Source organism: Apostichopus japonicus, chromosome 23, assembly GCF_037975245.1.
Source record: "Apostichopus japonicus isolate 1M-3 chromosome 23, ASM3797524v1, whole genome shotgun sequence".
NCBI lineage: Eukaryota > Metazoa > Echinodermata > Holothuroidea > Aspidochirotida > Stichopodidae > Apostichopus > Apostichopus japonicus.
The window spans coordinates 3,303,914-3,323,801 of record NC_092583.1 but is presented as its reverse complement, the minus strand read 5'-3'; the positions used below and the strand labels follow the sequence as shown (position 1 = coordinate 3,323,801).

General features: G+C 36.8%; 1 protein-coding gene across 4 annotated transcripts in view; it reads left to right on the top strand.

Annotated features, from left to right (window-relative positions):
• Nucleotides 1–14,072, top strand: part of LOC139964452 (uncharacterized) — a 60,527-nt gene extending 46,455 nt beyond the window's left edge. For all 4 annotated transcript variants that reach the window (XM_071966017.1, XM_071966018.1, XM_071966019.1 and 1 more), the window contains exons 7-11: nucleotides 1,127–1,262; nucleotides 3,202–3,260; nucleotides 4,323–4,432; nucleotides 5,322–5,651; nucleotides 6,433–14,072. In XM_071966017.1, the coding sequence (XP_071822118.1) occupies nucleotides 1,127–1,262; nucleotides 3,202–3,260; nucleotides 4,323–4,432; nucleotides 5,322–5,651; nucleotides 6,433–7,431 (1,634 nt within the window). In that variant the 3' untranslated portion in view covers nucleotides 7,432–14,072. The remainder of the gene's footprint in view (nucleotides 1–1,126; nucleotides 1,263–3,201; nucleotides 3,261–4,322; nucleotides 4,433–5,321; nucleotides 5,652–6,432) is intronic.
• Nucleotides 14,073–19,888: the final 5,816 nt, after the last annotated feature.

The window sequence follows — 19,888 nt, the reverse complement described above, 5'->3', positions numbered from 1 at the left end:
TGATTTTACTGTCAAATGGAATTTGTTATTTGCTCTGCGTTCATAAATATTTGTTCAAAAGATTCTAACAGATTGTCTTAGTTTAGCCAATCCCAATCTTAGTAGTACTCGGTAACCGCCTAGGTTTGGCGTACTCTCCAAGCCCAAAAAAATGCTATAAACTGCATGTTTTTCTTGATTACTGTTTGCTCTGTGTGGTAAAATAACCGTTGTTAGGATCCTAACAAAAATCAGTTATTCACAAATAATTGTCACAAATGTTAATACAGTGAGGGAGTTTATTAATGTTGTAGTGTATTGTAGCCTTTATTCTCATATCTACAAGGCTATGGCGTGGCCCCATTTGTAGCGTCGTACCAGGTAGTGACGTCCCCGCGAGCCAACTTTACAGCTTGGAGGGCCTGGGGAATTATCGCTTTTACTGCTCTCAATAAAGTTTTGCAATGTAGTCTTTTGTCACGAACTTCAAGTGGAAAATTGCTTTTGGATATATCTTAGTAAACCAGGTTTTTCAAGGACCTTTGTACTTTGGCTATTTTTAGACTCCTGGGTTTTCCGGATGGCTAACACCACAATGAATGGAAATTTATAGAGGTCTGCATAGCTTCATAGCTTTGGCTATAGCTGCAAATGGTTAATGTCCAAAGGCAATGTTGCTCAAATATATCATTCTTAAATTTTTACCTTGAAATTTTACCTATCACCACCCCCCCCCACCTCCCCCCCCCATCCAACATGCATCATCCCAAGTTTGTTTCATTCTATGTTATAGTTTGTAAAAATACGTTTGAATTTTATCTGTTCCTTTAAGTCCTATTAATGATCCCAATCTTTAAATGGGCAAAATGTCAGTCAGTTTTCAAAAAGAAAGATATGTTATCATTAGTGTCATTATTACTAATTATTAAGGATCTATTTATTATTTATTCATATATGTTACAAGGGTTTGTTTACGTTATAAATTTTTTATTACCCGATCAATTTAACTATTGATATTATTATTAATTGTTTATTGAAATTTTTCACAGGATGAACACTATTTCATTACCATAGACAATGCTTTTAATTTTTCATTTTTTTTAGTTATTAATTATGTGTGTCTACCTCTTTCTTGTATCTCTTTCAGGAGCTCACTTAGAAAGGTTAGAGAAAGATTTGCATAGGACGACCGTTTCGTTGCAAAGGTGTGAAAATAATCTCTCAACACAATTAGACGATTCAGAAAAAAGGTTGAAGAAAGCTTTCGAAGAAGTTCGAAGACAGTGAGTACCGAGAATCAAGCTTTTTTTTTTCGCCTCCGAAAGCAAATTATGCAAATTTTCCAAAATTGATTTTTTTTTTTTAATGCAAAACCGTACCAAAGTTTTGACTACCAATATTTGGAAAACAGATCAATTTTCCTCTGTTATCAGTCATAAAATGATTTAAAGGCAAAGGGCGTGGTTCAGCGGTTAGAGTGTCCGCCTCACAATCCTTAGGTTCCCAGATCAAAATTCCGCCAAGAGCCAGATTCTCTTGACCTATTCAAAAATCGCTGCAGTGCAGTGGTGATGTGCGGAGTCTTCCGTGGATTTGGTATTTCTGGTTTGGGAACTTGGTAAAAGGGGGTTTGTTTCTGTTTTTCACTTGGTTACGAAACAAGTTTGTTCTTCATGGCTGCACTGCAGTGATGTCGAATGGGGTGCCTTTTGCCTACCTCAGTATCTGAGAAAGTGGTCGGATGCTGGGGCATACACTCCCGTCCGTCGGATGGGGACGTCAAATGGTGGTCCCGGGAGCAGGAATGGGAGCGAATTGACATCCCTGCCTCGTTATCCTCTGAACACTTATCGAAAAGAGAAGGCTTGAAATAAGCCGATGTTAATCCACGATCTAACACGGATAGGGTCTCAAATAAGCTACTGTAAGGCTTCCTCATCCTCATGTCTCTAAACTAAACTATAAAATGATTTTATGTTTGAGACTACAAGCTAGTTCAGAGTTACACCATGGAGGAGAATGTCACAATGGGTCAACTAATCATTCGGTTAAACAGAGCGAAACTTTCGGTCATAAGCATTTTGCGTGATCCTACACTCTATACAGCGATGTATGTACACTTATGTGTTAGGGAACACAAACTAATGCTAAAATCTATCAGGGCCTGATACCTGGAGAGTAATAATCAGCCGATACTTCACATACTTGCACTCAGAGTGGGAAATGTTATGAAGAAAGAAAGTATCTATATATAGATGATATATTTCGTATTTTTTGCGAAAATCAGTCACAGCCTATTGCCAGGCTAGGCTTCATACAGGTTCCCTACACGACAGTATTTGTACACATTTTATACCGCAAACAATCAACAGCACAAAATGCCCAGTCGTTAACTGTACTTAACAGGTTACAATGGGGCAGGAGGTTGCCATAGAATCATAGTTTCCTATTCCACAACCTGCATGGGATATGTTATTGTTTTCCAAATAGAAGCAAGCAAAGTGCAATAGATACCCTCGTTGACTCATGACATCGGAAACATTGTATGGTGGTGCGTTACGTTGCAGTGTATGGTTACCGATTGACCTGTACAGACAGGTCACGGACATGGAACAACCTTATTCTCTAAAACGTTTGACTGGAAGATCAACATGATCTTCTCTATGACATTGTCTTATCAGCAGCGAGGTCAGGGCATGTGTGGACTTCCTGGGGAAGTGAAATGTTTCGGGTCGCGGGCAAAGACCTAAATCATCTCCCGAGAGGTGAAAAAGAGGCCAACCCCATGATTCATGAATAGGAAACTGAATGTTTACTGGTCGTGGGCAAAGACCGTAAACGACCTCCGGAGAGAGATGAACATCTTAGATCAATGTTTTTATTCATTGAATAGGAAATTGAACATTGTTGTATGATGTATATAGATATGTGTGTGTGTATGTATGGGTGTATGTACATATGTATGTATATTTATACATATATGTATGTATATCTATATATATATAAATATATATATATATATATATATGTAAATATATATATATATATATATGAATATATATATATATATATATTTAAGTATATATATATATATTTAAGTATATATATATATATTTAAGTATATATAAATTAATGAGTAATTAGCAGTTGTTTCCTTTGGACGATAATTTGTCATTTTGTTAGTTTTTACGATATTTTGTTATTTTTTTGTCAATCTTTCAGGCTCCATGAGAGGGAACTTGTGCTGTTGAATGATTTCAACGACATTAAGCGACAGACAGGTATGTACCGGGAAAAATTCAGTGGTCACATTCAGTGGTCACATTCAGTGGTCACATTCAGTGGTCACATTCAGTGGTCACAAAAAGGGCATTACAATTTGACATACAAACATGGCAACTATACTATCAGTGTCTATCAGTGCAATGTATAGCAAAGTGCGATGCCTCTTCAGTTCGTGCAAGGTTTGGTAAAAGAAGGGAACTACTAGCGTCAGCTATTAAAAGTGGTGGGGTAGTCACAGAATATGATGTGCAACAGCCTTCCTTATACTGCATCTTGAATTATTTAGAAATATGAGTCATATTTGCTGTGCTCTTTACAACATAAAGCAGTAATTGGATAATTTAATGAAACTCATAGACTTTGTATACAACATGATGACAAATGTTTAAATCAAGCAACAGTCACCAAGCAACAGAGTTAAAAAAATACAATTTTTTGTTACTTTTTTTTCTTCACTTTGGGTGACTTAATATATGTTTAGCACATGAATAACTAATTTGTAGTTGATAAAGTGCATTAATTTTCATTAAAAATTAAAGTAAAATGTGTGAATTTATTAGGAAGCATAATATTACATTAAAAACGAGGAGGAATAAAAAGGGTTAATTTTCTAAGAAATGTTTTCTTAATGGTACTTCTCTTAAATAATCTTGTTTTTATATTGCATTATAGTCACAAAATATTGTCATGTATTGAAAATAACATCCTTGTTTTGCAGTGTCACAATCATATATGATAGTGTATTAGTAATAAGGACTGAGCATCACTTTTTTTAAGTTAAAAAAAAATTATTGTTCACCCCCCACTGTCCCCTCTCCCTCACCCTCCTCCCCATCCCTGTCAACCATTCTAACATAGTGAACAAGCTGTGAAAACTTATAGTAGTCTTCAAAATTGAGCCCAGGCTACATTACGTCTTTGATTTGCACTTCCATACTGCCTTTTTAATGTTTTCGTATGTTGTACCTTTAATATCGGATTTTATAGGTAACAATTTTACTGGCCATGGGTGGAATTTTGTCAGCACTTTTCATAATATTTTTCTCTTTAATCCACAGAATCTCTTATAGATACCAGAATCAAGACAGCGTCCGAGTTGAAGATGAAGATAGCAAAAGCCAACTCATTATCCGAACAGGAACTCTTAGAACTACGGGCAAGTTTAAAGGTAAGGGCAATAAAAACCCAATCTGTCAACAAAGAGAGGTCTCAGGGGTTGCTTTAGGGTTCCTCAATTGGGGTCCCAAAATGGGGTGAAAATAGGAGCTCATGATTGCTGAACAGGAAATGTCCAGAACTCAGACCAAGGTTAATGATCAGATGATATTACCATCAGGCGACAACCAATGCCTCAAGATGGGGCGCTTTTGTTCCTCAGAGCAATGGATGCCTCAGATGTAGCATCATTGTTCCGCAGAACAAAGGAATAACGGACAGGTTTAAAGTTGTAAAGAGGTATAACAAAAACCAAAAAGAGCCTAAAATGGGGTCCCTGCTGCTGGGTTCCTCAAATGGGGTACTGAAGAAGGGCAAGAGGAGGTCATTACTAGAACAGGAAATTCCACACAACTCAATTAATGTAAAATACGCCTGGCTTGTGAAAGCTGAGAGAGTGCTTTCCAGTTTAATCCGTGTCATCTGGGCCTCTCATAATTCTCGAAGCCTCAGCAGAAAGAACTTGCAACAATGGGAGGTATGCAGGTCTTCTGTAAGAATACCTCCGAAAGGCCCCTAAACAAGTAGTCCTCACCCACTCCCATCCCACAATCCCCACCCCCCCACCCTCCCTTATCAACAGATTGCAGAACTCGCAGATGTTTAGAGGAGGAACATGCAGTTTGTATAGCTGGCTTGCCACTGCCTTCGCTGCTCTTCAATTGATTTTTTCCAATTTAGTTCATCAATAACCTCACAAAGATTACAATTTCGGGAAGTAAATCAAGGAAAGGCTACTTAAGAAATTACATCGTAGTGCCCAGCGAATCCTCTTTCTTTCTTTTTTTTGGTCAAAAAGTTGCAAGTGTCATTACCTTCTCTCCTCTACCTCTCTCGTTCAGCATTTCGTGTCCGACCGTAAGACGGACGAGGAGATAGCCCAGACGATGCGGTTCACGTACACTCCCGACCCGCTCATCGCCGAAGTCAAGAAGTACGGTGAGGTCAACATGGAGATCAGTCGGTACTCCTCGAGGAGGCCCTCTATCTCCAGCCTCAGCTCCATCAGCCGCACGACCTCGGTCTGTGAAGACATTCCTCAGACGCTGAGCAGAGGCGTCTCCCTCTCCGAGAGCCTCAAGTCGCCCGACAGTACTAGCCCCAAGTCACCCGACATGGACCTCAGCGTCGAAGCCGATAATTTCGCAGCTAAACTTCAACAGAAAATCAAGGTAAGGGCCCTTTTAGGGTTTGAGAATGAAAAGCGATGATGACGAAGGGAATGACACCAGAACAAAAGCCATCGAAACTAGAACGCTGTCAGATAATAACCATTGCCATAGTTTATTGCTCTGAAGGAGAGAGGAGGTTGGCTTCGAATGGAATGGTAAAAAAAAAATTAATAATAATATTGGCTGATTTAGTTAAAGAAAACCTGACAGTTATTTAGCCGAAAGACTTAGTAACAGTAACGCACTTTGCTTTCTGGCTGACCTTCCCCCCCCCCCCCCTACGATTGCACTCTGTTATCCGAGAGTGTGACAAGAATTTTAGTGTCGTGAGAAAGAAGGTACAGCTCGTCCCTCGTAAATATGCAAACAGGATAAATTTTGGATTTGTTCTTCAGTCCTGCCATTCATGTCCAAAGCAGGCTTTTACACTCAGCTTACCAAAGTGTGGGTGAGATTAGGGTGGAGTATTCATGTTATTTGTTTTTTTTTGAAAAACTAGAAAAGTCTGTTTCGACGTCGACGCAAGAAACTGATGAACTAGAATATAAGATGGCCAAAAAGCTGTAAGCATAACCAGAGGGCTTAAGATATTTTATGACATGCAGCAAACTAACATTGCCTTTGTGACCTATCATCGCGAGTGTGACGTGGGTTCGATCAGGAGGGGGGGGGGGTTGAGTCGGGCTGGAGGATGGGGGCATCCTTTTTTTGCAATAGTCAAGGCAACCCAGTGCCTCCAGCAGCCTGTCATTGTCAATATGTTTTTCTGTTGTCTCACCAGGCCCGCGGAAGCGGTCCACCAAGGAATGGCCCGCGGAATCAGCCCGGTGGGCGTGGAGCGGGACGTAGGAGGGAGAACAGCGGGAGCAAGGACCAAGGTAGGAGACCCCAGGGTAACCAAGAAGGTCCTAGGAGGCCACAGAACAGAGGTAACCAAGAAGCCAACAGAAAGAGGACGGACAGCGGCAGCGCCCAAAAGAACAACGATGGACAGAAGGAGAGCAGTGGAGAGAACCAGCGCCCTCCCAGGAGAGAGGGGAGAGGCAGAGGCGGTAGCCGGGGGGGTCATCAACAAGCCAGAGCACCCAGGACCGAAGGTAAGCCAGAGCAAGCAGAAAGCAAGGTGGTTGAAGGTGGAAGCGGAGACAACCAAACAGAGAGCCCCAAGAAACAAAGGAACTTCACTCGAAGGAATCAGCACCGCAGGCGGCAAGAGGGGCGCCAGGGGAACGACGGGCGCCAGGGGAGCGAGGGGCCCCAGGGCGGTGATAGCCCTAAGAAAGTTGAGGGGAAGGAACGGGAAGCTTCAGAAACCTCCAAGCCTCAAGATAACGGACCAAAGGTCACCGAAAATGGACCAAAGAGCCCTGACAAGCCGGTTGAGGTCGTCAAGAACGGTCCTACCGTACCCAACGGTGAAGCCAAGGTGACTCCACCATCGATCAAAATTGCGAACGGGGGCGGTTCGGAGAGCGCGGTCTCCGTAGAGAGCACCCCGGCCTCCTCGCCGGGAAAGGATAGCAGATCTTCGGAACCGTTAGAGAAGAAAGTCATTCCAAGCAAACCGTTGACCAACGGCAGCGCCAACGGGGACGACAACGCGGCAGAGGTGAACCACCACGAGGAGACGTCTACCTCTTCGACAGAAGCGAAGAAAATCATCGAGAGAGAGAAAATGGAGAGTGCCGTGAAAGAATCGGTCGTGATGGTGAACGGAGATAGCAAAGTGGAGGGCGAGATCAAAGGCAAAGACTGTGAAGAAGATGGCGGCGAAAAATAGTTGGGATCGACTCATGAGGAATTGTAAGGAAGAACAAAAAAAAAGTACTTTTGACTTTTATCTCGATGGAGCGATTGGAGCATATCTGCATTCTGCTGCCTTTGTTATTTCCAATTGATATGATATATAAGTTTTGTTTTTTTCCCCTTTTATTATATCTATTTCTTTTTTCATCTTTCTACTGACATTTTTCCAGCCTTACCACTAGCTACTCTTTTTCATATGCTAGGTTTTGCTTTGTAAAAGACAAAAAGCAAGTGACGTATCATGTCCTTTTGCAACAAAAATGATAGAAATGAAACAAAGTGTTCTTCGTACAAAACGGCTCTTCCACAGAGTGGAAAAATTAATTCAGAGAATGGCATGATTCCGATTCCTCCACAGGTCATGGAAAAGTTGGAACCGTCCTGGAAATTTGAAAATCAATTTTCAGGCTGCAATATAGTTATGGCAGAAAGAGAGAATAAATAGTCAAAAGTCATGTAATGGAACTATATTCTTTAAATTGTCTGTTGTGGACATGTTTTCCTTGCTCATAAAAATCACTCTGAAACATGTGCAGACATGTTTTATGAAAAAATCTTTGAATTCTCAACTCTGTCCTGGAAAAGTCATAAATTCTCACTTCACCAAGGAAGTGTTGAAACACTTGAATGGTCATTTTCAGTTTTTACTTGAGCTACTAGAGCTGATGAGAACATTTCCAAAGTTTTCAGAAACAGATTAATTATCATCATTCAATCCCAGAGAAGAAGAAGATCCAGTCTTCTCTGTTTCGCAAAGTCAAACACATGGAATTGTGGGTAAATTAATGTTACAATGTTACTGTGGCAGTATTTACTTAAGAAAATTTCAATTCAAACGAGAAATTGTCAACCCAAAATTTTCATATTTTTCGGGCTCAAATGTACTCTTCATCCTCTATCTCAGAATTATTATTTTTGTTCAATAAATTTCTATTTCTTTCTGTGAAATTGTTTATTTTTGGTTTCATTATCTTACCTCTCTCAATGCTGCATAAGAAATCAATCGCAGGTCTTTTCTAATTAAGATTATATTTCTGCAAATTTGGAATCTAAAGTCTTTGATCCACTGTTTATAGATTCCTTTAAAACCATTTCCTGAAACCCATACTATTGAAATTTGTCAAGTTTTTGTTTAATCTTTTCTGTAGGCCACTTCGTTGTAATGTTATAATAATATTTATCCAAATAAAAAAGGAAAACAAAAAAAATTGCTGAAGATGATTTACCCTTTTCCATCTTAGTCCAGTTAACATCGCCTTGTCATTTATGAATCCTCAAAATGTTGTCGACAAACTCTGGAGAGTCACAGAAATTACAAAACAGGTCACAAAAGGAGAAGTTCCCAGGCCCTGGATGGGCCATGAAATAAATTGGGCCAAACCAAGAAAAAAGGCACAAAGAAAAAGGGAAAAAAATTAGGGTGCGGCATGCATCCATCTGTATTTCAATGTTTCATATAAGAAAATGGCACATCACCCAAAAAGCATAAAAAATAATATACTTAAATTATTCTTTCAGTTTATTCAGAAGTAAAAATTCAATATTATTATTGTCTTCTGATTTAGAAGTTTGGGAAAGGTTTAACTTTTTTCTGTCTTTTTTTTTTCTTTTCTTTTTCAAACTCTTTTGTGTTATACCTTTTGCATTAATTTATATCTGGACGGTTTCCTCTATTGGGTCATAAATCCATGTAAACAGGCACTGTTAAATTATGACATAACAGATCGTTTGGTATGTCGTCAAGGTTACAGCATAATTTGTGTGGATGTAATTGGTATGTAATTGTGTACTGTTGTCGAATCTCAAATTTTAGGAATTTGAAAAAGTTGGAGAGATGTCATAGCTACGCAATCAAACGTTTTATTGTTTGTCATGTAAAGAAGGTAGATTCAGCTTGTACTTCTTTCGACTGAAAGTGACCTTTTTAATTCTTAATGGAAATAGGAGGTGGGAGGCAGGGAATTAAGGGATGCTAGGAGGGTACTAGAGTGACAGTTGGTAAAGTTATATTCTGCCTTTATCAACAAATGCATAGTGTATTTACATCACATCAAATTCTCTTCTCACAAGCTCAACTCACAAGCAGTAAAGAGTTAGCCTAACACACTAATCAAATGGAGGAAATACGGCCTAAGTATATTTATGTTTACTTGTCTGGGTGCAGTCGTCTTCTGATAACATTTTAGGATCAAAACAAAGATCTCAGTCCCGATCTTATGTTGAATGGCAGGTTGTCCCAAAAAGAGTTTATATGGCATTTGAAACTGGACGAATTTGTAAATTGTAAAAAAAGCAAAATGTCTGGGAATATCGGGATTATTCATTATACTCAGAATGAAAGGAATTTGGTGATTAGGCAGAAGGATTTAATTTAAAAAAATGTTTCTGGATTTGTTTAATAACGGGACAGATTTAAGGGCATTCGGTGATGTTGGGGTGATGATTTCTTTTCTTTCTTTTGGGTTTGAATTTGCCAGTGCCTTACATTTTAGACAACAGCTCAATCGGAGAAAGAATTTCAGTATTACAATTCCCTCCTTTTCTTTTTCTTCTTTTTTTTCTGTTTGAAAAGGGAGCGAAATATCTTGCGACCTTTGACATGTTTCCTATACATAACGACTGGCCAAGATGGTGTGTAAATGCTAGAATGAGGATTAAGAAAAGGTTGTTAATCAATGTCTTGTACACTGTAACAAACTCCCCTCCCCCAACCCCACTCATCCCTGCATCCCAAAATGGGAGCCCAAAAAGTCAAAGCATCTGTAAATGATAGCATGCTAACTCCCCACATTTTGGAGAAAATGTAGTGTTTAATTCTATTCTTGCATATACGTGGCACCGAAGGAATTTATGCCTTGCAGTTTTCTTTTGAAACCGTTTTTTTTCACAGGGTCATGATATGTCGTATCGGGTTAACTGTTTATATCGTTCTAGAAGGGCCTTGTCTGAACCAATAAAGCCCCCCCCCCCCCAAAAAAAAAAACAAAAAAAATTGAAAATGAAAATGAAAAAAAAAAAATCCATTTAAAAAAAATAATGAACTAAGGTTACTTGCGGTTACATTGGGTGGATGTGGCCAAAATAATTGTCTTAATGTACAAAGCCTTATTGTTTCAAGTGCCTTGTTTGTGATACAGGTATCAACTAAATACAAAGCTGTAATTCAGGGATCTATTTTAATTAACTCGTACGTACGACGAATTCATGAGACAACTGCATTCCAAGATTTCTCCACCCTTCATCTATTTATCTCTTTAAGTGGTTTGTTTTGCTTCATCTGATTTTGCATATGATTAGCATAGTATTTACATGATTAACATATAATTAATGTAGAACTGTAGGAGCTGTCAGTTACTTGTTTTTGTAAGTTCTCGCATATAAAAATTTCTACCTATTTATATTTATATTTTTCTTGTTGGTTGTTCTTGGGATGGGTTGTTTGAAAATGGCTGTTCGGTCTAAGTGGCACTTCAACGTTATCATTAGCCAGCCATTGAGTAATTCACTCAAAGCTATGTGTAAGTAACAACTCAACCATTTCTACATGTAGAAGGAATTTCGGTTAGATTTGAAAAAATAGATTAAAGGGTGAAATGGCTTGAAAAGGTAACATTTGAAGGAATGAAACTGGTTATGTAAATGAAATGCCAAATGATGTATCACTAAGTTTTGTTATTGGCAAAAAGAAATGCTGTTACCAAAGTAAAATCTGACAATCTGGTTCTTTGAATCCACGCGGAACAGAAGCATCATATAACATGACCAATTGTCAGATGTTATATGGCTGCGGGATTTTTCCCGTAGGAAAATTTTGGCGTGTTTAAAATGTGTAAAGGTGGCTAGAAGTGAAGAATATTTTGTACAGATTAAAAACACAAACAGAGACAAAGCTTTATTTCTCTTTATTTCATCTATGCACATGTATCAGTGTTTTTCATTATGTATGCATTTTCAGGTTTGAGTTTCCTCATAGATATTATCATTTAGGACTATTAAAAGGTTAACAAAAATATATTTTCTTACATATCAATCCCATTTCGCCCACGAAATTCAAACTAAGAGAACATAGTTGGGTTGGAAAATGTTTCCTCAGGGGGAAACAGCAAACATCGGTTGCTGAGGAAAGCATTATGCTAATGATTTCATGCTAATGAGATTTATGCTAATGAGAATAGCATAATGCATATTCATTGTGTTATATGCTAGAAAGAGTGTGAAAAGTGGTTCAGTCATATTTTTTATGGGTGAAGTTAGGAAATGTAGATAGGCTGAAAAGTCTCATGAATAATCATAGAGGGTGTGGCCTATCAACATCACGATACCAATCAGTATTAATGATGTAAGAATAGTTGGACTACTTGCATCATCCAAAGGGGCTTTTTGTGTTCTGAAAATTTTAGAGATCGTTAAACCATTCGTTATCGGAATGATTTGAAAAGGACAAAAATCGCTATTTGGTTGAGGTCTTTGCCCCACGTAATTTCTAGTCAGTTTGAAAGAGAGGAAAAGTCCAATTTTGATGTATGGACAGGACAGTTTCTACTCTGTCGAGGTTTTGGCAAAAAAAAATACTTGCTGTAAGCAAGTTCTTTATATAGTTTCCTTGTGAAGGGGGAGCTACTTTCAAGCCTGTGTTGTGTTGTTGGGATGAAACATATTTGGTCCACGACTCCTGATCTGCCCAAGAGGATTAAGGTATCTTGGAATATTTGAATTGATGTCAAAAGAAGTATCTTAATGGATCTGTCGGCAAAATGTAGATAGATAATTGGAAAATCCTGCGACCCCAACCCATAGTTTACGGGCCATTGTATCAGACCTCAGGTATGTCGGCTATTACATGTTGGACAGGATCTCTTCCAAAGTCGTCCAAAATCTGCACCCCTCTCCCTCTTCTTCCTTCACTCCCTAACCCCCCCCCCCTCCGTGTGACCTCACAGGTTTTCAGGACAACATTTTCATTGCAAAATCATTCTTTCTGGTTTCCAAATCACAAATTTCCTTGGGGAATTTCTTTTTCTGTCATTTTATTTTTAACAGGATAAATAGATTTGTTTATTTTTCTCTTATTGAAAGTTCTACAATTTTTTTTTTTAAAGAAAAAGAGTATTTTAAGACAGATTTAATATATGCGGGAAGGGAAATGAAAGGTGTACAAAAGATCAAAAATATTATTTTCATGTTACTTAAAAGAAGAAAAAAAGGTGGTTTTCTATTTCCATTTGTAACTGCCTCTCTGTATATTATTTTTGCTTTAATTTTTGGAAGGGCAAATCATTTGTCCATCTGCTTATAAAAATTGTACTTGTTTTTTCAGCCCCCTTTTTTTTTCTTTACTTTTTTCCTTTTGTTTCATCATTATATAACCTGTAATGTATATCATTTGTGTTCATAATTAAGTTTCTTTATCTGCCTTTAATCTCTTTATTAAGATTAAATATAATTTTTTTTTTTTTAAATAATTCTAGTCTGTTAACTTTGATTTATTAGCTTGGTGAATTTAGTTCCTCATTTAGTATTTATTAAAATGAAAAACACTATTTCTATGAAACGCTAGAAATTGGCAAGAGGATAAAGCTGAAATATAGAACAAAACATTTTTCGGAGCATTAAAAGAAAAATGTTCTATGTACCCTCAAAACAGGGTATGAAAAAATAGTGTGATTGGCCTTAAAATACCATCCGACAACGAAAAACGTTGGAATTTTAGAATGGCATTGTTTTTCTAGCACTTATCAGCATGTATTTATATGTAAATTATACTAAAGCCATATTATTTTGATCCACATTTCTTGACTGTTAAAATTGCAGTTACTTTCTGCCAGACCCCACCCTCCCTTCTCCCCTAACAAGACAATACAAATACAGTTACTTGTGCTTCATACAAGTGTTTATTAAATGCTATTGTAATGTATTTTGAAATAACGCTGCCATTTAAATGAATAATGAATAAGATGGTTTTCCATTTTTTCCTTCCTTAGATAAGCAAAGTGAGAACACAATGTTTCGTCTACTCATATTAATCTTGCAAAATATTAGTCGCATTTTGAAAACATTGTTTCTTCTTCATTTTGTTTTGGGGGTGGGGGTGCGGGTGGTGGAGAAAGAAAGAAAGAAATAAGAAGCTTGCTAAATAATCTGTAACAGGTTACGTCACATTGGAAAGAAAACGATATTGTTCAATCTTACAATTTGTTTGCGTGACCATTTGTGAACTTACGGAAGTGTCTAAATTGAAGGGTTAATAGAGATAGAGAGAGAGAAAAAATTGTTGTGGAAGTATGGATTTGTTCTCTTGGAATTTTGAAGTAAGTCAAAATAATAAATATAAAAAAAAGGCACTGGAATGAGAAGAATTGAGAGGTGGAGAGAAAGAAAGAGGTGGAGAGAGAGAGGAAGGTTCGTAGGAAGTTGTGGGAGAAGAAAGAGTTGAAAGAGTAGCATAGATTAAAGATGGCGTCTGTCTGTACTTGTACTGGTATTCTTTGTGTTCTAAACTCTGTTAAACAAAACTCTTTTCTATCACTCAGTTTCCCCACGTACTTCGCTTAAGGTCTGGTTAACGTTATCACCCAAGAGAAGAATTCCGTGCAATAAAATAGGAACGAAGACAAATTCCTTGTAACTGTCTTTTTTTTGTTTTCCTTTTCGTTATATGGTTCATATTATGGTTCGTATATTTTTCACTTCCTTGCTGGGATTTGGGGTAGAGCGCTCTTCCCTATATGTTGGATAGTTTGATCAAAATCGTAACTTACCTGTTACATCGTAACATACTTGATATGTATAATGATCTTCATATTGTTTCCCATATGAAAGAAAATACCATAACATTTTATTCAAAGGATTATGATATTTGGCAGATATTTGGGGCATTCCATTTTTGGTCCAAATTTCTGCCAAAATCGCGACTTTTTCAATTCTTCCCAAAATTATGTAGACGATGTATAAAGCTCTTCTCTTTAAAAATCTGGTATAATTATCTTCATATTGTTTCCCATATGAAAGTAAATACCATGAAACTTTATTCAAAGCCTTATGGTATTAAAAATGCAAAATGAAGCTTAAAGTACCCTGGAATCCACTTGAGACTTGAGGAATATCCATCACAGAGCTTAACGAATCCAGATGAGTACCCTGACGGATAGTTGGGGCATTCCATTTTTGGTCCAAATTTGGCAATTTTATGATTTTGTCAAATTTTGGCCAAAATCGCGACTTTTTCAATTCTACCCAAAATTATGTAGACGATGTAAAAAGCTCTTCTCTTTACATTTCAGGTATAATTTTCCTCATATTGTTTCCCATATGAAAGTAAATACCATAAAACTTGATTCAAAGGAATATGATATTAATAATGCGAAACGAAGCTTAAAGTACCCTGGAATCCACTGGAGACTCGAGGAATATCCATCACAGAGCTTAACGAATCCAGATGGGTACCCTGACGGATATTTGGGGCATTCCATTTTTGGTCCAAATTTGGCAATTTTGTCAAATTTTGGCCAAAATCGGGACTTTTTCAATTCTTCCCAAAATTATGTAGACGATGTATAAAGCTCTTCTCTTTACATATCAGGTATAATTTTCCTCATATTGTTTCCCATATGAAAGTAAATACCATAAAACTTTATTCGAAGGAATATGATATTAATATTGCGAAATGAAGCTTAAAAATCACTGGAAATCCACTTGAGAGTTGAGGAAAATCCATAACTGAGCTTTAAGAAACCACATAAGCACCCTGACGTAAATTTAAGAAATTCCATTTTTGGTCCAAATTTGGCAATTTTGTAAGGCTAACCCCTTATGATTTTGTCAAATTTTGGCCAAAATCGCGACTTTTTCAATTCTTCCCAAAATTATGTAGACGATGTATAAAGCTCTTCTCTTTACATTTCAGGTATAATTTTCCTCAAATTGTTTCCCACATGAAAGTAAATACCATAAAACTCTATTCAAAGGAATATGATATTAATAATGCGAAACGAAGCCTAAAGTACCCTGGAATCCACTGGAGACTCGAGGAATATCCATCACAGAGCTTAACGAATCCAGATGGGTACCCTGACGGATATTTGGGGCATTCCATTTTTGGTCCATATTTGGCAATTTTGTAAGGCTAACCCCTTATGATTTTGTCAAATTTTGGCCAAATTCGCGACTTTTTCAATTTCTCCCAAAATTATGTAGACGATGTATAAAGCTCTTCTCTTTACATATCAGGTATAATTTTCCTCATATTGTTTCCCACATGAAAGTAAATGCCATAAAACTTGATTCAAAGGAATATAATATTATTAATAATGCGAAACGAAGCTTAAAAATCACTGGAAATCCACTTGAGAGTTGAGGAAAATCCATAACTGAGCTTTAAGAAACCACATAAGCACCCTGACGTAAATTTAAGAAATTCCATTTTTGGTCCAAATTTGGCAATTTTGTAAGGCTAACCCCTTATGATTTTGTCAAATTTTGGCCAAAATCGCGACTTTTTCAATTCTACCCAAAATTATGTAGACGATGTATAAAGCTCTTCTCTTTACATATCAGGTATAATTTTCCTCATATTGTTTCCCATATGAAAGTAAATACCATAAAACTTGATTCAAAGGAATATGATATTAATAATGCGAAACGAAGCTTAAAGTACCCTGGAATCCACTGGAGACTGGCGGAATATCCATCACAGAGCTTAACGAATCCAGATGGGTACCCTGACGGATATTTGGGGCATTCCATTTTTGGTCCAAATTTGGCAATTTTGTCAAATTTTGGCCAAAATCGGGACTTTTTCAATTCTTCCCAAAATTATGTAGACGATGTATAAAGCTCTTCTCTTTACATATCAGGTATAATTTTCCTCATATTGTTTCCCATATGAAAGTAAATACCATAAAACTTTATTCGAAGGAATATGATATTAATATTGCGAAATGAAGCTTAAAAATCACTGGAAATCCACTTGAGAGTTGAGGAAAATCCATAACTGAGCTTTAAGAAACCACATAAGCACCCTGACGTAAATTTAAGAAATTCCATTTTTGGTCCAAATTTGGCAATTTTGTAAGGCACCCCTTATGATTTTGTCAAATTTTGGCCAAAATCGCGACTTTTTCAATTCTTCCCAAAATTATGTAGACGATGTATAAAGCTCTTCTCTTTACATTTCAGGTATAATTTTCCTCAAATTGTTTCCCACATGAAAGTAAATACCATAAAACTCTATTCAAAGGAATATGATATTAATAATGCGAAACGAAGCCTAAAGTACCCTGGAATCCACTGGAGACTCGAGGAATATCCATCACAGAGCTTAACGAATCCAGATGGGTACCCTGACGGATATTTGGGGCATTCCATTTTTGGTCCATATTTGGCAATTTTGTAAGGCTAACCCCTTATGATTTTGTCAAATTTTGGCCAAAATCGCGACTTTTTCAATTCTTCCCAAAATTATGTAGACGATGTATAAAGCTCTTCTCTTTACATATCAGGTATAAGTTTCCTCATATTGTTTCCCATATGAAAGTAAATACCATAAAACTTGATTCAAAGGAATATGATATAAATAATGCGAAATGAAGCTTAAAAATCCCTGTAAATCCACTGAAGACTTGAGGAAAATCCATAACTGAGCTTTAAGTATCCCCATAAGCACCCTGACGTAAATTTAAGAAATTCCATTTTTGGTCCAAATTTGGCAATTTTGTAAGGCTAACCCCTTATGATTTTGTCAAATTTTGGCCAAATTCGCGACTTTTTCAATTTCTCCCAAAATTATGTAGACGATGTATAAAGCTCTTCTCTTTACATATCAGGTATAATTTTCCTCATATTGTTTCCCACATGAAAGTAAATGCCATAAAACTTGATTCAAAGGAATATAATATTATTAATAATGCGAAACGAAGCTTAAAAATCACTGGAAATCCACTTGAGAGTTGAGGAAAATCCATAACTGAGCTTTAAGAAACCACATAAGCACCCTGACGTAAATTTAAGAAATTCCATTTTTGGTCCAAATTTGGCAATTTTGTAAGGCTAACCCCTTATGATTTTGTCAAATTTTGGCCAAAATCGCGACTTTTTCAATTCTACCCAAAATTATGTAGACGATGTATAAAGCTCTTCTCTTTACATATCAGGTATAATTTTCCTCATATTGTTTCCCATATGAAAGTAAATACCATAAAACTTGATTCAAAGGAATATGATATTAATAATGCGAAACGAAGCTTAAAGTACCCTGGAATCCACTGGAGACTGGCGGAATATCCATCACAGAGCTTAACGAATCCAGATGGGTACCCTGACGGATATTTGGGGCATTCCATTTTTGGTCCAAATTTGGCAATTTTGTCAAATTTTGGCCAAAATCGCGACTTTTTTTAATTCTTCCCAAAATTATGTAGACGATGTATAAAGCTCTTCTCTTTACATTTCAGGTATAATTTTCCTCATATTGTTTCCCACATGAAAGTAAATACCATAAAACTCTATTCAAAGGAATATGATATTAATAATGCGAAACGAAGCCTAAAGTACCCTGGAATCCACTGGAGACTCGAGGAATATCCATCACAGAGCTTAACGAATCCAGATGGGTACCCTGACGGATATTTGGGGCATTCCATTTTTGGTCCATATTTGGCAATTTTGTAAGGCTAACCCCTTATGATTTTGTCAAATTTTGGCCAAAATCGGGACTTTTTCAATTCTTCCCAAAATTATGTAGACGATGTATAAAGCTCTTCTCTTTACATATCAGGTATAAGTTTCCTCATATTGTTTCCCATATGAAAGTAAATACCATAAAACTTGATTCAAAGGAATATGATATAAATAATGCGAAATGAAGCTTAAAAATCCCTGTAAATCCACTGAAGACTTGAGGAAAATCCATAACTGAGCTTTAAGTATCCCCATAAGCACCCTGACGTAAATTTAAGAAATTCCATTTTTGGTCCAAATTTGGCAATTTTGTAAGGCTAACCCCTTATGATTTTGTCAAATTTTGGCCAAAATCGCGACTTTTTCAATTCTTCCCAAAATTATGTAGACGATGTATAAAGCTCTTCTCTTTACATTTCAGGTATAATTTTCCTCATATTGTTTCCCATATGAAAGTAAATACCACAAAACTCTATTCAAAGGAATATGATATTAATAATGCGAAACGAAGCTTAAAGTACCCTGGAATCCACTGGAGACTCGAGGAATATCCATCAAAGAGCTAAACGAATCCAGATGAGTACCCTGACGGATATTTGGGGCATTCCATATTTGGTCAACATTTGGCAATTTTGTAAGGCTAACCCCTTATGATTTTGTCAAATTTTGGCCAAAATCGCGACTTTTTCAATTCTTCCTAAAACTATGTAGACGATGTATAAAGCTCTTCTCTTTACATATCAGATATAATTTTCCTCATATTGTTTCCCATATGAAAGTAAATACCACAAAACTCTATTCAAAGGAATATGATATTAATAATGCGAAACGAAGCCTAAAGTACCCTGGAATCCACTGGAGACTCGAGGAATATCCATCACAGAGCTAAACGAATCCAGATGGGTACCCTGACGGATATTTGGGGCATTCCATTTTTGGTCCAAATTTGGCAATTTTGTAAGGCTAACCCCTTATGATTTTGTCAAATTTTGGCCAAAATCGCGACTTTTTCAGTTCTTCCCAAAATTATGTACACGATGTATAAAGCTCTTCTCTTTACATATCAGGTATAATTTTCCTCATATTGTTTCCCATATGAAAGTAAATGCCATAAAACTTGATTCAAAGGAATATGATATAAATAATGCGAAATGAAGCTTAAAAATCCCTGTAAATCCACTGAAGACTTGAGGAAAATCCATAACTGAGCTTTAAGTATCCCCATAAGCACCCTGACGTAAATTTAAGAAATTCCATTTTTGGTCCAAATTTGGCAATTTTGTAAGGCTAACCCCTTATGATTTTGTCAAATTTTGGCCAAATTCGCGACTTTTTCAATTTCTCCCAAAATTATGTAGACGATGTATAAAGCTCTTCTCTTTACATATCAGGTATAATTTTCCTCATATTGTTTCCCACATGAAAGTAAATGCCATAAAACTTGATTCAAAGGAATATAATATTATTAATAATGCGAAACGAAGCTTAAAAATCACTGGAAATCCACTTGAGAGTTGAGGAAAATCCATAACTGAGCTTTAAGAAACCACATAAGCACCCTGACGTAAATTTAAGAAATTCCATTTTTGGTCCAAATTTGGCAATTTTGTAAGGCTAACCCCTTATGATTTTGTCAAATTTTGGCCAAAATCGCGACTTTTTCAATTCTACCCAAAATTATGTAGACGATGTATAAAGCTCTTCTCTTTACATATCAGGTATAATTTTCCTCATATTGTTTCCCATATGAAAGTAAA